Source organism: Artibeus jamaicensis, unplaced genomic scaffold (assembly GCF_021234435.1).
Source record: "Artibeus jamaicensis isolate MK-2021 breed Jamaican fruit bat unplaced genomic scaffold, CSHL_Jam_final contig_1998, whole genome shotgun sequence".
Classification (NCBI taxonomy): Eukaryota; Metazoa; Chordata; class Mammalia; order Chiroptera; family Phyllostomidae; genus Artibeus; species Artibeus jamaicensis.
The window spans coordinates 1,657,304-1,677,261 of NW_026521407.1; the positions used below are offsets into that span (position 1 = coordinate 1,657,304).

Sequence of the window (19,958 nt, forward strand, 5' to 3'; positions counted from 1 at the left end):
TTGAAGAGAAAGAGTCCAAGGCCCCTGCTGGCTCTCCTGGGAGAGAATCTCACCCCTCGGTCCAATCTTCTCCCTACGGCGGGGCAAGATGGCAGCAGCAGCTGCTGCTTCTCAAAGCTCACAGCAAGAAAACCTTTTCTTTCTTCCTTTCCCCCTTCCAGATTCATCCTTTCACCTGCCAGGAGCCAGAAAGATAGACTCAGGTCCCCAGCAGCCTGAATTCTTCCAGGTAGGAAGCTTCACAGCTATATGCTGAGCCTCCTCAGCCTGTACCCTGCTTCCAGGGTTGGCTTGTTGGGACTTAGCCAGCGTCCTCCAGTTTCCCCCACCATTCCTTGCCTGCAGCCAGGCTGATGAAAACGGCCCATCAACACCTTGAGGGTCAGCAGTTTTAGCCCTGATCCCCATTCTTCCCCAGTTGTTGCATGGGTTGGGGATTATCCCCGACTTTATTCAGAGAAGTTAAGTAACTTGCCTAAGGTCACACAGTGAGCAAGTGGCAAACAACGCCCACCCCCCAAACTTGCATCTGCTGCTCAGCAGTTTGGCAGGTGCACAAATAATCCATGTGGAAAGGGTGAAATCTGTTTCTTCATTTTGCTGGCCCGTGGATGTTTTTGTGTGTTGGGGGAAGGGGATTGTGTGTGCGGGATGAAAGCTGTCCCCTTCTTAACTGAACCTTTGACCTCCTTAGTTCACTTTCTCTTCCAGAGTAGCTGCTGGTTTAATTCTCATCTTTCCGACTGGTCTCTATGGTGTGTATCTATTATCAGAGCAAATGCCCAAGAGCAACAAAGAGTACATCTAATATTTGCCTTCACAAAAGAGCAAAGACGGGAGGGGGGGGAACCCAACCCCAAATAAATAACCTCACTCTTCCCCAAAATGTACAGCCCCAAAGCAAAGATCAAACCAGCACCTGACCCCTGGCACAGTCCGCAGAGGCCCCCAACACACTCCACTCCAAGCCACGCCACACTGCGTTAGGGAGGCGTCAGGGAGGGGGCGCCCAGCATGGGTCCGGCGCGGCAAGGAGCCAGTGGGCGCTGGGCGCACTGCCAGGCCCAGCCGCACCGCGGGGGCTGGCCGCCCCTCTCCACGTGGTGGTGGTAGCGGCGGGGTCCCGGGCGCCTTCCCAGCTGGAGAAACCCGGAGCAGCCGGAGAGGAGGAGGAGGCGGTGGCGGCGGAGGAGGAGGAGCGGGGCGGGAGGGAGGGAGGGGGGCTGGGGGGAGGGGTGGGGGGTGGGGAGAGACCCGGCGGCGGCGACAGGGCGAGTGCAGAGCTCGGTGCCAGGGGGGTGGGGGCACCGGTGCCCGTCTGGGGAGGGAGCAGGCGGAGGGGATAAGCTGCGATTACGAGCAGGAACCGGCGGCAGCTGTGAGTCCCCAGCGGGGCTGGGCGGGGGGGAGGGGAGCAGCGCCCGAGGCCAGCCCCCCCAAGGGGTCGTGGTTAGCGGGGCCGGGAGAAGGCGGCGGGAGGTTGGCCGGCAGTTGGCCCAGGGTGGCGGGGAGTGGAAGGGTCCGGCGTCCGCTACCCGCATCCTCCCCTTTCGCCCTGATCCGCTGCTCCTCAGGCCGCACTGCCTCCGGAGCCCCTTCCCCCTCTCGGGGATGGGGGACCGGGGCCAGGCCAGCAGCGGGGGAGGGGGCTGTGTGGTCGCAGCCTCTGAGAGGGGAGGGGCGACAATTCTGTCGGTGGAGCTGAAGGGGTTTAAAGGGCGGCTCTTAAAGGGGCCACAGAAGGGGTCCGGGCCGGAGAAGGCACCCCCTCCCCATCCGCCTTCCGTGGCTCTCACTCGGAGCCGCTGAGCAGAGGGGAGAATGCAGAGAAAAGGAACAGTTGTCCAGGCGGCCCAGGGGACTGAGCCCCTGCTGGTGGGGTTGGGCCCGAAGTGGTGGGCAGGGGGCCTGAGGGTGGAAGAAATGTGGTGACCGCTGGCCCGCGGAGCTGGGGGCAAGGGATGGGCCTGGGGGAAGGGGTTAAAGGTGGGGCCAGCCCGACAAACAAGCGCACACACTCCTTACTCAGACCCACCCGGTCACACGCGTTTCCCTGTCACTTAATGGGTGGAGGGGCCAGGAGCGGAGCTGGGCCTGCGCTGGTTCCAACCCAGGCTCTGCTGCTGGGCTTTGGGAGGTCGAGGACCCCACTCTCTCAACTCACACCTCAGGAGCCCCCTGTCCTACGCACACACGGGCCGGCGCGCGCGCACACACCTCGGACATTCCCATAGTGCCTCACGTGACCCGCGGCCTGAACGTGCCCACCCTTCACACACGCTCACGCACGCGTGCACCCACGCACACACAAAACACACACGGCCACTTCCCAACTCCATTCCGACCCCCACCCTCAGCCCCGCCAAGGCACTCATTGACTGTGACACACCTACACTCATTCACAGACACACACATTCCCCCACACATGCCAACCAGACACATTCATAAACAGGGCCGGGAGAAGTACACACGCACCCCCACGCCTAGCCTACTCTTTCAGGAGCCCTGAGTCATTCCTGCCCCCTCCCAGAGCTCCCCATATCTCTATGTGCAGGCCCACAGGGGGACCTTGGGAATTCTTTGGCAGCCCTCTTCACCTGGGCCCTGGCCCTCTCCCGGAGACCCCTTCCCCTCTGTGCACCCTCTGACACTCTGAGTGGACTTTTCCTGCATGTCTGAGGTCAGGGGTGAGGAGGGCCTGGAGGGTTGCCACAGCCCCGGTGTCCGTGGGGGAGGCATTTCCTTTTCCTGAACCCTGGGATCCGGCAGGAGGAAGCTGGGGAACTGGGCGGAGGCCCAGCAGAGGATGTGCTGACAGTGGCAGGGCTGACCCTCCCAGAAGCACTGAGCCTTCCTTAGTGGGGAGCCAGGGGTGCCAGAGACCTAGGATGAGGCGCTTGGATGAAAGGTATTTGGGGAAGTAAGGCCTGAGGTGGAGGAGTGAGTCAGGGCAGGCCCCCAACTGGGCCATGTGCTGGGAAGGCAGCTCTCCTGTCCGCTGGATTCCCAAAGGAGCCCTTCCCTGCTGCTAGCTAGCCTGGCTTACTTGTCCCAACCTGTCACTCTTCCACCTACGAGTCTTTACCTGGGCCTAGCCCCTTCCCCTAAAGGATGCAGAGAGGAGAAGATGGAGCTCGGTAGTCTGGGAGGGGCTGTGGGCGACTGTGGAACAGGACCAGGCTGTATTTCAGGTGGTCGCAGGGCTCCCCAGGCCAGGACTAGGGGTATCAGGGGACAAGCTTCAGGCCATCATGTGCTCTCCCAGGAGGTCCAGGGTGTGCCGCAGCCCAGGCCCTTGCCATGGAGTCCATGTTTGAGGATGATATCAGCATCCTGACCCAGGAAGCTTTGGGCCCCAGTGAGGTGTGGCTGGACGCTCCTGGAGACCCCTCACTGGGGGGAGACATGTGCTCCGCCTCGCACTTTGCCCTCATCACAGCCTATGGAGACATCAAGGAGCGGCTGGGGGGCCTGGAGAGGGAGAATGCCACCCTCCGCCATCGCCTGAAAGTCTATGAGATCAAGGTCAGAACCTGGAAATGATGGGGTCTGGCTGTGGGGGTGGGGGCAGGGAGGCTGCTGAGTGGCAGGAACTGGGAATTCAGCCGAGATTCCAGGGACCACAAGAGGGGTCAGGGTACAGACTCTTGAAACCTGAAGGCCCCCTGTGAGGGATATGGTTGTTCTGGATGGAAACTCTGGAGAGCTCAGCACCAACTAGGAGGAGATCAGGAGGGATCCGCTTGGAGTTCCGGGACCTGGGATCTGAAAAAGATCAGGTTAATGGGAGATGCCTGCAGGCCCATGGGAATTTGAACATAAGGGTCCCACTAGAAGGGGGACTCCGAGACAGGTTGTAGAGTAGGGGCACAGTGAGACTGGAGTCTGGGCCGGGAGCCAGGCACCAGCTCTCCTGAGGGCCTGCCCCATCATCCACAGTACCCACTGATCAATGACTTTGGAGAGGAGCATGGTTTCTCTTTGTATGAAATCAAGGATGGCTCCCTGTTGGAGGTGGAGAAGGTCAGCCTACAGCAACGGCTCAACCAGTTCCAGCATGAGGTGAGCCCCTCAGAGGCCTCTCAGCCTTCCCCAAGCTTTCTCCAGTCAATTTCAGACACCTCCCCTACCCACCAGCCTCTGGCCTTCTATCCCCTGGATCAGAGATGGCCACGGTCCTCCCTGGAGTTGGCTGCAGCTCCTCTCACCCCTTTACCAGGCGTTGGGAGTGGGGGTGCAAGGCACAGGGAGCTGCTCAGCCCCTAAGTCTTTGATGGGCTTGACTGGCATGCATCCCACCCCTCCGGGCCCCATCCAGTTGCAGAAGAATAAAGAACAGGAAGAACAGCTCGGGGAGATGATCCAGGCTTACGAGAAACTCTGCGTGGAGAAGAGCGACCTGGAGACAGAGCTGGGGGAGATGGTGAGGCCCAGGGAGCTGGGTGCTGGAGAGTGTGACCCGGGTTGTGTGTGGCCCTGTGTGTGTGCTGTGGAGTACACCCTGCTGTGCTCGTGTGTGTCTTGTGAGTGGGGCTGTGTGTCAAATAGGTTGTGAGTGACTGTACATCCTGAATATGCAGTTTCTGGAGGTGACTTTGTGAGCAACCCTGTAGAACATGTGTCTCTGTGTATGTTTGGGTCTCCTGCTGGGTCCACCCTAAGCCTACAGCACTGCTCCCGGCAGGCTTTGTGGGTGAGGGCAAAGGTGACCAGCAGTGTCTGTGGCTGCTGGGATAGGTCTTGGCACTGTGATTCTGGGTCAGGGTGTGGCCATGCACGGGAGCAAGTGGGTGTCAGAATCAAGAGACATGATCTCTGCTGACTCCTCGCTGTCGCCTGGGTCGAGTCACTTAGCCTCCATTCCTCTTCTGAAAACTGGGGCAAATAACTTCGCTGAGCTGTTGTGGGCATTCGTGTGAAAATGCTCTGCTTTAATCATCAAAAACACTTACATGGTGCTCACTGTGTGCCAGGCACCATTCTTATCTCTTTAGATACAGTTACTCATTTTCATCCTCCTAACAGCCCAAAGCGGTTGGTACGGTTGGTTATCCCTATGTAGAGATGAGGTAGGTGAAGGCAGAGTGGTTGTCACGTGTGGAGATGCTCCTGAGGCAGTGTGTAGACAGGGCGCTAAGGGTTCTTGTAAGTGTCCTCGTGTGTTAGTGACATGGAAGAGGTATTAACTCTGCCCTTGCCGGGGCAGTAGCCAGAAACATCTGCATTGCAGTTGCTGGGAGGGGAGACCTCGAACTCATGGCCACTTGGAGGGTGCAGTTAGGATGCGTGACCTGGGACTATTGTTTGCTCAGTTTGGGGGTGATGGCTATTCAGATGAAGCAAAGCCCTAGATTTGGTGGGTTACAGGGGCACCCTGGGCCTGTGCAGACCCTCACTCCTTTGTTGCCCTGCACAGCGGGCCCTGGTGGAGACCCACCTGCGGCAGATCTGTGGTTTGGAGCAGCAGCTGCGGCAGCAACAAGGCCTCCAGGACACCGCCTTCTCCAGCCTGAGCCCCCCGCCCGCCTCGGCCCCACCCTGTGCTGATCTGGACCTGCACTACTTGGCTCTGAGAGGAGGATCTGGCTCAAGTCACGGTGAGACCTCAGCGAGCCCTGATTTCCCCACCCCAGACTTCCCAAGGCGAACTCCCATTTCCATACCTTTGGACACAGATAGTCAACACCCCATTATAATGCTTTGAGTTTCGCTACCACCTGTTCACTCGCTTCATCCACTAGTACCCCAATTTCTGCTGCTGACAGCCACTCAACTCCTGCAACCCTGGCTACCCCCCATGCAATTCTCATAGGTGCCAGAAGAGGGCACCCCAACTACAGGGTCCCCTGCCTGTCTTAGGTCGTGATTAGGGGAGGCTCCTGAGGATGCTCAGAGACTTGAGTCTGGCCAGGGAAGCCCTTCAAGAGGCCATCTTACAATTCCCTGGCCTCCAGGAAGATTAGAAAAAGCAGCTGACCTCCTCCTTCCTCGCTGCCCTCAGTCGAGGTATCTCTCATCCTGGGGTATCTGTCCTCCAGCCATCTTGCTTGAGTCCCCCATGCTGCAGTCCTCACCTCTTTCATTTTGTGCTGATCCTGGAGTCAGTGGAAGTGCCCAGCAGTTGCACTCAGCCTGACATTGCCCTCTCCCTGGCCAGCAGGCTGGCCAGGCCCCACGCCGCTGAGTGTGAGTGAGCTGGAGCGGAGGCGTCTGGAAGAGGCTCTGGAGGCTGCCCAGGGAGAAGCCCGGGGGGCTCAGCTTCGAGAAGAGCAACTCCAAGCCGAGTGTGAGCGGCTACAGGGGGAACTGAAGCAGTTGCAGGAGACCCGGGCCCAGGTAAATGACAGCAGAGTATGGACCCTGGCCCTTGCTCTGGCACCCCCACAACTCTGTGGGGGTCTGGGGGCAGCTGGAAATAGCATCTAGAGGTCTAAGACTGCTTCACTGGGTGCAGCCGGGCCTTGGGAATGGTCGAGAATGGGAGTCCAAGCCAAGTGAGGTTGAAATCTGACCTCTTCACCTTCTCCCTCAGGACCTGGCCGCCAACCAGTCGGAGCGGGAGATGGCATGGGTCAAAAGAGTTGGAGATGACCAGTAAGTCACATCTGTAATCCTCTCCCTCTTTTTTTAAAAAAAGAATTTATTTATTTATTTATTTTTAGAGAGAGGGGAAGGGAAGGAGAAACATCAAATGTGTGGTTGCCTGTCACGCACCCCCTGCTGGGGACCTGGCCTGCAATCCAGGCATGTGCCCTGACTGGGAATTGAACTGCAACCCTTTGGCTTGCAGCTGGTGCTCAATCCACTGAGCTACACCAGCCAGGGCTAATCCTCCCCCTCTTAACCTTTATATCCCAGGGGTGGTGTTCCCCAGGTCCCCCACTGGTTGACTCTTCCCCTTGCTGTTGTTTGGGGCACCTCTTTTCCAGGCCATCAGAGCTGTGGGGTTGGGGTTGCTTGTGCGCCTCCGCATCCTCCACAGGAGGGAGGCAAGGTTCTGGGGGTGCACAGGTTCTGGGGGTTCCCTTTGCTTTCCTCTGGTACCCAAGCCTGTGTCTTCTCAGGTGTCAGGGGTTGAGAGAGACTTCCTCAGAGACTTTGCTGCTGTGTTCTATGTCCCCTGGCGAGTTCTGGGGCCTCTCTGGGGCCGCATTTTCGGTCCCAGTAACAAGGCCCAGGAGTTGGGTTCACCCTCCCCTCCCTAACAGGGAGGGAGGAGGTGGCCTCTTTCAGGATTTGTGGTGCCTCATCTATCTCAGGAGAAAGAAAACGGAGGCTTAGGGTTGGAGAGACTTCCTTGAGGGGAATTAGAACGTACTCTGCTGGGGTGTCCCTTGGGAGTCCTGCCAGGAAGGAGGGGAAGCAGGAAGTAGGGAGGGAGCTCTGTCAGTGAGGAGCCTGGTGATGGGAGCTTTCGGGGCAGTACCGGGCAGCAAGGGAGAGGGTGAGCGTCGGCCTGGCGGCAGTGAGCCTGGTGCCTTTCACCTCCGCAACAGCTCATCCTCTCCCACTTTCTGAGAAGTAGAGCACAAACCCCCTTCCGCCTCAGCTCTCTCCCCGGAGATGGGGTGTGTGGCACAGACTCCCTACTTCCACTGGAGGGGAGGACCGAGGCCCAGGGAGGAGCAGGGGCTCACCACCCTCCTCTCCTTCCTCTCAGCTTCTGGCCAGTTGAGGATACTCCTCCCCTCCCTCCGCACCCAGGGTGGAGGGCCCGGGTGGAGCTCTGATAGCTGGGGGGTGAGAACACAGTTTGTGGGACTGGTGGGCGGGACCCCTTAGCTAGGCTGCTTCTGGGCACTGGGGGCCTTGGTGGAGAGGGTCCACCCTCGCTTGCGGCTAGGGCTCAGGGCCCATCCTCATCTGTGTGCCCAGACCCGGAACGCACATGCGCTCACGGACGCACACTCTAGAATCTTGCCCCAAAAGTCACACTTTCCATGTCACTAAGTCCAACCCCTCCTCAAAGACCGGCAGCGAGACTCCCCCAGGTGGCTGCCTTCTGAGTGAGGCAGGGGTTGTGGCTGGGCTGGAATCTGAGCAGGCAGACTTTGCGTGCAGGGAACCTGGGGTCCGGAGTGACGTTGCTCTACTGACTCCACTTCTGCAGCCCCAGGTTTTCCTCATGGGCTCAGGGGTCAGTCATTGCTGAGAGATGTGAGAAGAAGGTGCCGAGGGGGTGAGGGCAGAGGAGAGGTGGGGGATCCCACGGGGCGGAGGCTGTGAGTGGGTGAAAGAGAATCCCTCCCAGAAGAAGACCCTCCATTCTGCTGCTCTGGCCAGAATAGCTGCTTTCCCTTCCCCTCCCAAGGCATCTGCCTCCCCCAGTCCCCTCGGCCGTAGGGATGAGATGGTCTTACTCCCTTTCTCCCGGCTTCTTCCCGCAGTTCAGACACTGCCTATGGCCTCCTGGACCTCTGCCCCTAGAGCCAGCCAGGCCCTGCCTGCCCAGTCTCACCCTCTCGGGTTGAGTATCTCCGGACAGCCCCAGCTTGGCAAGAGTTAATTCTCAGAGGAAATCCTCACTCCCCCGGTAGTTTTATTTTCTTATAAACTCAGCTCCTTTTGGTAACAGTCCACGTCCCCACGCTCGCTCCCCTGGCCTCCAACCTGAGGAGGCCTCAGTCACCTGCCGTCAGTTCGCTTTCCCCCACCGGCCCCGCCCCTTCTTTCTACTCCTGCCTGACTCTCCAGCTAGTGGGAATTTTGCCTGTGGGTTTACCCAGAAGAGGAATGCAGGGGCTGGCCTATCCAGGTGGGTGTGCCAAAGCTAAAGAGAGGGCCACAGAAATTTCTGTGTTTAGCCTACTCCCGTGTGGGAATCTCCTGTGTCCCACGAAAGGTTCCCACTTGTTCTCAGCCGGGGCATTGCCAGGGTGGTCAGCTGTATTTCGGGAGTCCAGGGTGTTAAAACAGCCTCTCCCCCCCTTGGTTCCAACTCAGTTAATTCTCCAGCACGGGTTCTACCCGTGCTGAGACCTGGGAGGCAGCCCCAATGCCAAGGTTTCCTGGTTCTTGCCATCCCAGCCCAAGGCCTACAAGCTCTGGTCATCAGTGTTCCTCTGAAAATGGGCACCCAGACCAGACCAGAGCAGACTGCCACTCTCCAGGTCTGGCCTCCGGGCAAGATTTCCCTGCCCTTTGGTTAGCCCTGCGGTGGTCCATGGCCAGGGGAACATATTGCCCCAGAGGAAGAGCTGCAGAGGGTCACTCAGGGGCCGAAGGCAGTGATGAGGGAGGAGGTGGGAGTGAAGACCACTCTGTTCCAGAAGATGAATGGGAGGTAAGGACCCCAGGAGGGTCCCAGCAGAGGTGGGAGGTGCAGAACCCACATTGCAGACGCCTTTCAGAGGGTGCGGCCAGTGCTGAGGGTGGAGGGGGAATTGTGGAGAGGGGGCTCCGTCAGGGGTCTGAGGGCTCTTGAATGGGCAGGACTCAGTGCGGGAAATGAGGACTCAGTGAACGGGGAAGCTCACCTGTGGGGGTCCACTGTGAGAAGACATGGGGCTCAGTATAAGTAATGAGGGGGACAACTATAGGTCTTTCTTTTTTCCCTACGTGGGGGGCTCAGTGTTGCAGCCTGGGCCCTTTTCCGCCCACCCCCCACACCCCTCTCTCCGCCCACAAGCCTCTGCGTGGGCTGCGGTTAGTGGTGGGGGAGAAGTGTGAACTCCGAGAGAGAGGATGGAAACTCTGCACAGAGGTCAGGGGCAGTGTGGGGTGGGTCAGGACGGAAGTCGGAGACCCCCATGTACCCCGAGCTGAGCCTCATGCCCCAGAAGCAGCCGGCCCAAGGCCTCCCCCTTCACGCTTCTCACCCTCCCTACTTCCTTTCTTTCAAGTCTCCTTCAGCCAGGGCACCCAGCAGCACTCACAGGAATTAACCCCTGAACACTTGCAGCCTTGGGAGCTCCCCGTGGGTGGGGAGGGGCGCTGAAGTTGAGGCCCACCACTCCCACCTCATTGTGGTCTGAGGGATTGGTTGGCTTTGAACCGGTCTCTGGCCATTTCCCTGCCAGGAAGGCAGAGAGCACCTCTTACCACATCTCTGCCTCCATGGGAAACTCCACATCCTCCCCTCAGTTTTCAAGCAAAGTCACTGAGCTGGTCTCCAAAAAAAGGATCAGGATGGTTTCCACTCCCCTGCCTGTCTCCTGGAGGCTTTCCCCACCCCCCCCCCCCCACCCCCCCACCCGTCCTTCTTCCTCCCAGAAAGTATTCGAGGCAGTTCACGTACAAAATCCCATTCAGTTCTCACAAAACAAAAACAAAAAGAAAATGCGACGAAGGCAGGGCCCTCTTTTACAGCTGAGCACAAGGCACACAGAAGTGAAGTAACCAGAGAAGTTAAATGCAAATACCAAGCAGGTCCTGAGCACATGGGGCGTTTTTGTCTGGTTCAGATTTTTCTTCAGGTTGGAGGCCCTAATACAGCGGCGACCAGATGATTTGTTGATCAGACCCGATCACTTTGAAAGTGAAAAGGAGCACTATTAATAATTATGCTGGGGCACCTAGTGTGGACCTGGGCAGTCCTGGGCAAATTGGGGTGTGCGGCCCCCTCACTTCCCCTGGGACTCTGGTGCCCAGCCTCTCCGCGAGCTGTGCGCTGCCCGGCGCGGTTGCACCGGGCAGGCGGTCTAGACCCAGGGAACATCTGGCTGGAAGCGCGGCAGGGCTGCCATGAAGAGCCCGTCTCTGCGGACCGCAAGTCATAGCTGGTCGAGGAGCGTGAAGGGGCTCAAGGCGCCTGAAAGGAAGTGGTGGAGCGCTGGGTTGTTGCAAAGCAACTTCCTCCTACCCCTGGCCCGCAACCTCAAGTCCGCTCCACGGCCTGGTGCCTGCGGTCCCCTCCCTGAGGGTCGGGTGGGAAGACTAATGTAGGGTGTGCCTGTGGGTGGTGGAAAGTTTGCTCCCTAAATTCGCCCACAGGGGCGAGGTGGCAGGGGGTGGGGGCAGCTGAGGGCCGCCAGGGGCAAGGATGGAGGGCCTGGGAATGCCGGGTTCCTGTTTTCCTCCTGATTCTGAGTCAGTTGCTGATCTTGACCACATGGCCAGCTCTGTCCTAACCCCGAACCTAACCCTAATACAGAACCCATTCCTGACTCTAACTCCATCCCTCATCCGGACACCCTCTGTCCACAATCCTGACTGAAAATGAGCTATCAACCCAGCCCTAACTGACCCTAACCCCAGCCTTAACCCTGACCTCAGCCCATACCTAGTTCTAATCCATGACCCAACGCTGGCCTGAATTCCAGCTGCCACAGGCTCACTGCTGCTCCAGCGCACAGCACGGGGGCACAGAGAACTTCCCTGGGGAGGACTCTGCACTCAGGAGCCTATGTGTCTCCCAGCAGGTTTGGGGCAGAAAGAGGCCTGTTAGAGAGGAAGACACTTCTTAGGTCTGTAACTTTCCCACCTCAGTAGCTTTATCAAGAACAGTGAAGGTTTTTATTTCCAGATAAGTTTTGAGATCCCTGAATTACTTGTGGACAGAATGAATGAAAGGATAAGTCAGTGAAGTGGGAAGAGCCGCAGCAGAGGGTGCCCTCCTTCTGCCAGCTCTGCTATTTGCACTCCGGCTCCTCCGAGGGTGCCAGCTCAGAGGGCCGAGGTGCCAAGAGCATGTTCGCATCCTTGCTCTGTGTCACTGCTGCTTTGTGCCCTTGGCCAGCCTCTTCCCGACGCTGACCTTCCACTTCCACACGTGTCTAGTGCCTTCCCAGGGCAGGGCTGGTGGCGATCAGAGCCCCCGGGCCACTCTGGTGGCTCCCAGTCTCTTCCTCCTCCTCCTCGTGTTTCCCTTCTGCTGCCTGCTCATCCCTCCTTCCCCACTTTGTGGGCCCTTTCAGAGGGTAGGCCGCCTGAACTCTGGAGCTCCCGTTCCAGGAACTCCTTACAACTACACTTTATGACTTTGGCCGAGGACTTACACTCTGGAAACCTCTGTTTTCTCACCTGTAAAACGGAGATAATAGTGGCAACATTGTAAGGTTGTTGTGAATATTAAGTGAAGTTCTTAGCACAATGCCTGGCCCGTGATGAGTGCTTATACTGATGATTTGTGATTCTTTTCTCCCTGGGTCCCTCCCAGGTTCTGAGAGACTCAGAACTTTCCCCCATAGTTTAAGCAATAAAGAAGCACTCAAATGCAGCCAGCTGCTGCCATTCACCTGACCCATCCTTCCTGAGCAGTCTCGATAGTGGAAAATAGCACCCAGGTGTGGGCCAGGAAGCCAGGAAATGGAATGTGCATTCAGGTGCATGGGTAAGGCTCTGGGTTGTGCTGTGAAGTTGAGATTTTTTTTCCACTGAATTGGCAGTGTGTTCTAACGTGAGTCATTCAGGTCCTTCGCGTATTTCGCAGCCTGGGCCTGTGTACCTTGAGTGAGATAAGGAGAGACACCCAATTAAGGGGGAGATCCCAAAGGATCATGGGGCATCGGCAGGTTGGGTCCCACCACCTGGCCAGGTCGCAGAGGTCTCTGTGAGCTGCCTGGGGCTCCAGCAGGACAGTCCCCACCTGGCCCAGGCACAGGTCAGAGCAGTGAGAGGAGCTGGGCATTCGGGCCAGGGACGCCTCCCTTCCGTTTCCTGCTGCTCTGCCTGCTTTGTTGTGAGGAGGAAGCCAGGAGCAGGGCTGTGGGGACTGGGCTCCTGAGAGGGGAGGGGGCAAGTAGGGGAGGGATACGGGCTTGGGAACTAAGTGTGGCAGGCGAGGTGGGGTGTGAAGGCAGAAACCTGCGTCTGTCGTCTGTCGCCTGAGACACAGCAGGGGCTGCGGACGAGAGTGTGGCTGCCTGGTCAGAGGAGGGCACTCCCTATCATCGGCCCGCCCAGAACCCTCCGTCCCCACCACTGAGGGGCTGGCCTGGTTCTTCGAAAGCCCCCAGTCTGATGGGAGAGACACAGATCCTGCCATTAAATTGGCCCAGAGCTGAAGGGGGTGGCCGTCCACTGGGGAGTCCCCGGTTTAACATGGGACAGAGAGACTGGCCCTCCAGTCTGAGGGGGGAGGTGGCGTTTTCCCCCTCAGGCCCATCAGATGAATGTGGGTGGACACAGGACACATTTCGCAGACACAGGCCTGAGATGCAACGGCACTCAGGGCTGCAGCCCCTCTGCAAGGCTTCCTGAAGAGACCTTCCCCTCTCCGCTCCTGCCCTCCTGTGCCCGTCATCAGCCGGGTAGTGGGCACTCTCCTTCCCTGAGAACTAGGCTTGTCTCCCAGAAGCCCAGCCTGTTTGCAGTAATTTTACTTTGGCCCCAGTGGGTTAAAAATAGTTTTGTTGTGGGAGGGGCCATTGTCTCCCCTACCACCCGGCTCTGCCCCAGGATTAGTAAGAGCCAGCCAGTGAGTGGCGAGGGGGAGCGAGGGCGCCCAGCCATCTGCCCTCTGCACCTAGGCTTTTCCTGCCCTCTGAAGCCCTAACCTCAGGACTTCCCCTCTGCTCCTCTGGGGTCAGACACACACACACACACACACACACACACACACACACACACACAACACACACACTCACTCACTCTCACACCAAGCCTCCTCATACTGGTGGCCTCATGCCTACTTTCACTCCCTCCCATCCATATACATCCTTTCTCACAAGTCCATTACCATAGGACAGGTACAGGGCCCTCAGGGTCTGGAGAACTCCCCAGTTCGTTCCTGCTTATACCCCTGCAGCTCCTGGGGTGGAAGCCCCCCCCCCCCCCCCCCCCGTAAGGACACCTGCCTGGAGAGGCTGAGCCTCTGCCCACTGCTCCCCCCCCCAGCTCCAATTTTCACAAAGTGCCAGAGCCCCTCGCACTTGGCAGTGACCCCAGGCCAAGGCAGAGCCTCAGGTGAGGTCAGGAAGGTCTCTCTGGGCGTAAACAGGACAGGGTGGGGGATAGGGGAGGGGCTTCCCTGAGAGAGAGAACCTTCAAGAGGTTCTGGGTCAGAGAGACATAAAGAGAAAGGAGAAAAGGAAGTACGCAAAAATCTTTGCCAAGTTCAGAGTCTGTTCCAGCTTTGTGAGGGTGGGGGCACAGGAGATCTGAGCAGGAAGTAGGGGAAGAAAGAGAAAAAGAAAGAAAAATGGATGGGGAGGCTGAATTCACTATTCACTCACTGAACACCCAGCGGGTAACAGCTCTGGACAAAATGCTAGGATGGTGGGGATACGGTCTCCACCTTCGAGGGAGTCCCAGTGAAGTTCCAGAATGAGGCAACTTTGGATGAGTGTTCACTGTGAGTGGTGCCCCCTGGGGTGTGTGGGGATCTCTGTGTGAAGGGCCCCGTAGCTCCTGAGAAGTACAAGGCTGAAGGAGCTCAGAGGCAGCTTTGAGATGGAAGCGAGGGCATTGGACCTGGGACTGAGCAGACTTGGCTTCAAGTTTATCAGCCTGTAGTCTGAGAACCACTGCCCTAGCCCTCGGTACCATTCACCGGGAGGAGAGGGAGTTCCCCCTGGAGAAATGGCGTTGAAGGTAGACCTTAGAGCCCAAGAGGATTTCCTCAGTTGGGGTAGAAGGGCCCCGGAGGACAGGAGGGGGCTGGGGGCTGGGGCAGAGGCAGCTCTTGCTCCATAGCTGTGCCGGTAAACCCACTTCCCGTCTCTTCCCTACTCCCTGCCCTCTGACCCCAGGATCCGGGCAGGCTGGGGGGATGGGCAGGATCAAACCCTAACCTGGGGGGACTGGGTTGTCCTGCAGGGTGAATTTGGCGCTGGCTTACACGGAGCTGACAGAGGAACTGGGCCGGCTCAGGGAGCTGAGTTCCCTGCAGGGGAGAATCCTGAGGACTCTGCTGCAAGAGCAGGCCAGGAGTGGCGGTGAGATGGGGCCGGGCAGGGGACGCCAGGGCTGGACCCGAAGTTGGGCAGCTATGGTTACCGTCCCGTGTCCTGGGGCACCCCTGTTTCCTTTCCCCGTGCCTGATCCTTTTTCACTCCTGTTGGGAGGAGAGTGGGTGAGCTTTGGTTGCAGACAAGCCCCACGCTCTCAGTTCAGACATCTCTCCTCGCCACTGTCCCATGACCTGGTCCTGCTTCTCTTCCAGGCCACAGGCACTCGCCTTTGTCACAGCGCCACTCTCCGGCCCCCCAGTGTCCCTCACCATCCCCGCCTGCCCGAGCAGCGCCCCCCTGCCCCCCGTGCCAGTCCCCGGTCCCCCAGCGCCGTTCCCCTGCGCCCCCGTGCCCCTCACCCCAGCAGCGCCGCTCGCCCGCCTCGCCCTCCTGCCCGTCGCCTGTCCCGCAGCGCCGATCGCCAGTGCCGCTGCCTCCGTGCCAGTGCCCCAGCCCTCAGCGCCGCTCCCCGGGGCCCCCAGCCTGCCCGGCCCCGCAGCCCCGGCCTCCGCCGCCCCTCCCACCGCCGGGGGAGAGGTCGCTGGCGGAGCGTGCCTACGCCAAGCCTCCCAGCCACCACGCGAAGGCCGGCTTCCAGGGCCGGCGCAGCTACTCAGAGCTGGCTGAGGGCGCGGGCTACGCCAGCGCCTCTCCATCCTGGCTTCAGGCCGAGGCGGCCACGCTGCCCAAGCCACGGGCCTATGGCGCCGCGGAGCTCTACGGCCCTGGTAGGCCGCTCAGTCCGAGGCGCGCCTTCGAGGGCATCCGTCTGCGCTTCGAGAAGCAGCCGTCAGAGGAGGAGGAGTGGTCCGTGCCCCCCAGCCCGTCCAGTCCCGAGGCGGGCACCATCCGCTGCGCCTCGTTCTGTGCCGGCTTCCCCATCCCCGAGTCGCCCTCAGCCACGGCCTATGCCCACGCCGAGCACGCACAGTCCTGGCCTTCCATCAACGTGAGTGGGGCACCGGCATGGGTGACAGGGACCTGACAGCCCCACCCTTGCCTCACACCCGATGGGAGGAGCTCCCTCCCTTGGACCCCGCCTCCTCGCCTCCCTAGGGTTAGGTAGCAGAGGTCCCTGTGCCCACCAAACCTTGTTCAGGGCTCCAGTTACAGCCTGGTCTTCCGAGCCAAGGTTCTGGCTTTGATTTCCAGACTCCACGGCTTAGTAGCCACCAGGGTTTGGACAAGTCACTTTTCCTCCCAGATCCTGAGTTTCCTCATCTGCATAATGAGGGCGATGATGACATTCTGTGCTTCCACTAGAGGGTTTTTGAGGGGGAGGCCGTAAGCCTGCAGCCCTCTGCACAGAACCTGAGTGGGACACTGGGTAGTGAGCGTCTGCTGTTACGTTGGTGATGGCTGATCCTGGGGGTTGTGGGCGACACAGGCGCAGGCCTGCTCGTCCACTTCCCCCACCGTCGGGCCTCGGGGCCCCTGTTCTTTCCGTCTGTCTTGGAAGGCAACCGTGTCTCAGGGTTCCATCATTTCACCAACATAATGAGTTTCCTGAATGTCAGATCCAACCCTCGTCACCTGGAAGGACCAAAATATGTTCCAAAGCCAGAAAGAAAATTATTTGGGGGCGGTACCTTGTTTGGGGTTAGCCATTGCTTTGAGTAATCTGGCAGCGCTTGGTCACTCCGGGGGCACGTCTGGGTCTTGGCCTTCCTCAGTACCGCAGATGTCCTGGCAGGCTGAGCGTGCAGGCTGAGCACTCAGCCTTCTCTATACTCCCCGCCTGTGGACCCTCTGCCCTGGGTCGGGGAGTGGATGCGGAACTGGTGGGATGTGGGCAGGGACAGGGAGGAGGGGCGTGGTGCTCGATAAAGGGCGCCCAGAACCTTTCTGCATGCTGCAGCCCTCCCTGCCCTGGGTCCCAGGGAAAAGCAGGCTGGGACGTGGGGACCACAGGGGAGGGGTGGGGACCATCAGTGACTTCTGTCTCTCCCCACAGCTGCTGATGGAGACAGTGGGCTCTGACATCCGCAGCTGCCCCCTCTGCCAGCTCGGTTTCCCTGTGGGGTACCCGGATGACGCCCTCATCAAACACATTGACTCCCACCTGGAGAACAGCAAGATCTAGGGTGTCTCTCCCACCCACTGGCTGTTTCTCTGCCCTCTCCCATCACCCCCAAGCACTCACTCACTTTGAATGCTGCATGAATCTCGTGGGGGGCCCCTGCCCCTTGCGACCCCCAGATACCTCCACTAGCTACTGAGTCAACAAGTCAACGTGTGTGCTGTCTTCCCTGGTCCAGGCGCCGCGCAGCCCTGGCTCTTCCCAGGAGGCCAGTTGAGGCTCTCCCCAGCTCCCTGGCTTCCAATGGGAGGTGGGGCTCGGGGCTGGGACAGGGAGGGTGTGCCTCACCCAGCCTCTCCCTCTGCCTTTCTGTTCTCAAACACAGTTGGCTCCAAGGAGGTATCTAGTGCTTTGGCCTGGGGTAGAGGGAGGGTATCAGAGGACTCCAGGAGCTCCCCCAGCCCCTCCCCTGACATCCGTCTTTCTCAGGCTGGGCTCTGCCCCAGGAGCATCTCCCTGTGGGGTTCCAGAGCCTGCCCTGCACACTGATGCCAGGGCCTCCATCCCACGGCCGGCTCGAGGCTTGCAGCATGGCTGCCACTGGGGGAAGGAGGCACCTCGATTCTTGCCACTCTGCAGGCCAGCCCTGCTCTCCCACTCTGCCCACCCTGGGGAACAGGGAGGGTGGGAGAGGAGAGGGAGCGCCCTGGAGGGCTGGGAGGGTACAGCCCAAAGAGGCTGCCCTGTGGGCCAGGGGTCCCTGCACCATGACCCTCAGGCCAGGGGACTGTCTGTGCCAACCTTCTCAGCCCATGCCCCTGCCCCCCGCCTGACGCCCCCGGCACTGAGGCACAGATTGTCATGGCAGTTGCTCCCCTCCCCTCTGGCCCCCAGAGCTCCTGACACCAACAGGTGCACTGCGGCCGCGGGTGACTCAGCCTCTGCTAGCTGGGCGGGTGTCATCAGCCCTGCATCCCAGGCCAGCACATGAGGATGGGCCTAGGGTGCTGTGGAGATCAAATTCAAAAGAGCTACCCCCTTTCCCGCACCCCAGCGACCCACATTCCCTGTGAAATCTACCTCAGAGTCGTACCCTCAGAAGGATGGGTAAGCAGGAGGCCAGGGGGTCCCGGGGCTGAGGTGGGGAGCTTCCTACAGCAAGAGCCTGCCACCCACGATGAATCCACTCCTCCCCCCACTGCCAGCTCTCCTGGGCCTCAGCCGGGCTGGCGGCAGTGGGCGCTATCGTCAGTGCATGTACCATTCCGATCCAACTCTTCCGGGCCCCCCACCTCCTCACACGCCGCCTCCTCGGTGCAGAGGAGTGAAGGGGAGTATCAGGTGGGGAAGGGGCCAAGACTCCAAAGACACGGGGCACACTTCGAATGTTCCCCCAAGGAGGGGAGGTGGGGAAGGGGGAAGGCGGAGGGGAGATGGGGGCCCCTGAGCCCCCTGAACAAGTTGAAAGTCCAAATAAAACTTACCTGTTCCATCTGTGCTCAGTCTGTGCCCTCCATGGTAGGGGTGGGGCAAGACCCCATGGTAGCCAGAGGTCTTGCACACTCTTTCAAGGATACACCGTCGTGGTCAGTGGGCAAGCGGGGCGCGTAGGGCACCCACATTCCCAGGCGATTCTGGAAGTGCCAGTGTGCAAGTAGCCATAGATGACCTCTGATGAGTTTATTAGGACAGACACAGAGCTGCCACCACCCCAGCCCTGAGCAGGTGTCAGGGACTCTTGAATTTTCCCTCCCCGCCAGTCTGGCAGGTGGAGGTTCTGAAGCCCTTCCTGGGAGTCCATTTATCAGTAGCGGCTACTTCATCAGATGATTTCTGCATTCCAGGGACCAGGCTGGGGCCTCAAAGAGGAAGAACATCCGTGTTCCATGTCCTCATGACTCTGAGAGCAGGGGAAGGGCTGGGCTCCAGCTCAGCAGCTGCCTCAGAAGTCTCACAGCCTGGGAGGTCAGAGCCAGGTCATGAACCCTTGACTCCTGCCCCAGCCAGGGCTGCCCTGTGGCTGCAGAAAAGGCCTGAGGTACTTATGCACCAGCTCTGGCTGTCTAACTTCCACACGACCCGTTTGCCATTAAAATCACAAGGTGGGGGCAGTTGCTAATTGAAACCCTGAGGCTCAGCTCCAGACCCAAGGCGAACATTCTTCCTCATTCAGGGTCAAGGTCCAGATCCTCATGGAGAGAATTCCCAGTGTCCCTTGCTCCGCTAAAAGGTCATCCGGCCTTGACTCCATCTGCAGCCAGGTGCTGAGTGCCGGGAAAGGTGGGAACAGCCGTCCCTCTGAAAGATGGCGTCACAAGCCATGGGAAAGATGATCCTACAGCTGCCCCTTGGTACTCCCCCACCTCAGTCAACTCCTGTACAGGAAAGGCAGCACCCAGGCTCTGGGTCTGCATCCTGTGTGGGTCTCTGGAGCGTTTGTTAGAAGAGCGTCACTGAATGGGAGGTGGCAGGGGGACAGCAAGCAAAGAGAAATCCTAGCCATTGAGGAAGGGGCAAAGGATGACAGGAATGTGCTGGAAGCAGGGCGTGGCCCAGCGAACCACTTCTGGTCCTTGAGCATGTCTGAGGGAACAGGCTGGTGGGAAGGAACCCAAGGTTCCTGCAACCTGGACTCTCCCGCGTCATCGGGGGAGGGAGCCTGGGGACATACGGTGCAGATTCTGGCAGCTTGTCTCTTTGGTTTCTGGGGACCTGGGATAGGGCTCGTGTGCAGGGGAGGAAGCAGCTGGGGGCTGGCAGGGAAGGAGAGAGAAGTATGCCCCCAGCCCAGATCCTCCAGAACCATAGCCATTCAATGAATGTTCTTCCTCCACCAAAGGAGAGGATATGGGGTGGGGGGTGCCAGAAGAGGGGCTGGGAGTCCTGCCAACACACCCCTCTCTCCCCAAGCGGGACTGTGATCAGACAGAAGGACACAGGCTCCTCATTTGTCTGTAGGACTAATGGGGCACCAGGGTCTGAGAGTGTGCGGGCAAAGGGATCTAGACTTCTAGGCTCCTAGAAAGGTAAGGAGGGTGGGACAACTTTCACAGGAGCAAAGTGGAGGGAAGACCCGCTGTTGAGGCAGGAAGTACACCTGGTGTGTG

General features: G+C 59.3%; 1 protein-coding gene across 3 annotated transcripts; it reads left to right on the top strand.

Moving 5' to 3' along the window:
- Positions 1-1,289: 1,289 nt before the first annotated feature.
- On the top strand, positions 1,290-18,337 carry TBKBP1 (TBK1 binding protein 1). Of its 3 annotated transcripts, none has more exons than XM_037149952.2 (10): positions 1,290-1,378; positions 3,266-3,525; positions 3,940-4,062; positions 4,319-4,423; positions 5,417-5,597; positions 6,158-6,336; positions 6,533-6,594; positions 14,698-14,816; positions 15,044-15,780; positions 16,786-18,337. In XM_037149952.2, exons 2-10 carry the CDS (start codon positions 3,301-3,303, stop codon positions 16,912-16,914), a joined length of 1,860 nt encoding a protein of 619 aa, XP_037005847.2. In that variant the 5' UTR covers positions 1,290-1,378; positions 3,266-3,300; the 3' UTR covers positions 16,915-18,337. The 3 variants fall into 3 exon arrangements, with proteins under 3 accessions (XP_037005847.2, XP_037005844.2, XP_037005845.2); XM_037149949.2 differs by lacking the exon at positions 1,290-1,378 and adding an exon at positions 2,049-2,908; XM_037149950.2 differs by lacking the exon at positions 1,290-1,378 and adding an exon at positions 2,050-2,908 and having other exon boundaries at positions 6,161-6,336.
- Positions 18,338-19,958: the final 1,621 nt, after the last annotated feature.

Bases quoted from the DNA above. Each gene is read 5' to 3' on its own strand.
- TBKBP1 (XM_037149949.2), top strand. The intron at 3,526-3,939 runs GTCAGAACCTGG...CATCATCCACAG, and splicing joins TGAAAGTCTATGAGATCAAG to TACCCACTGATCAATGACTT. The intron at 15,781-16,785 runs GTGAGTGGGGCA...CTCTCCCCACAG, and splicing joins AGTCCTGGCCTTCCATCAAC to CTGCTGATGGAGACAGTGGG.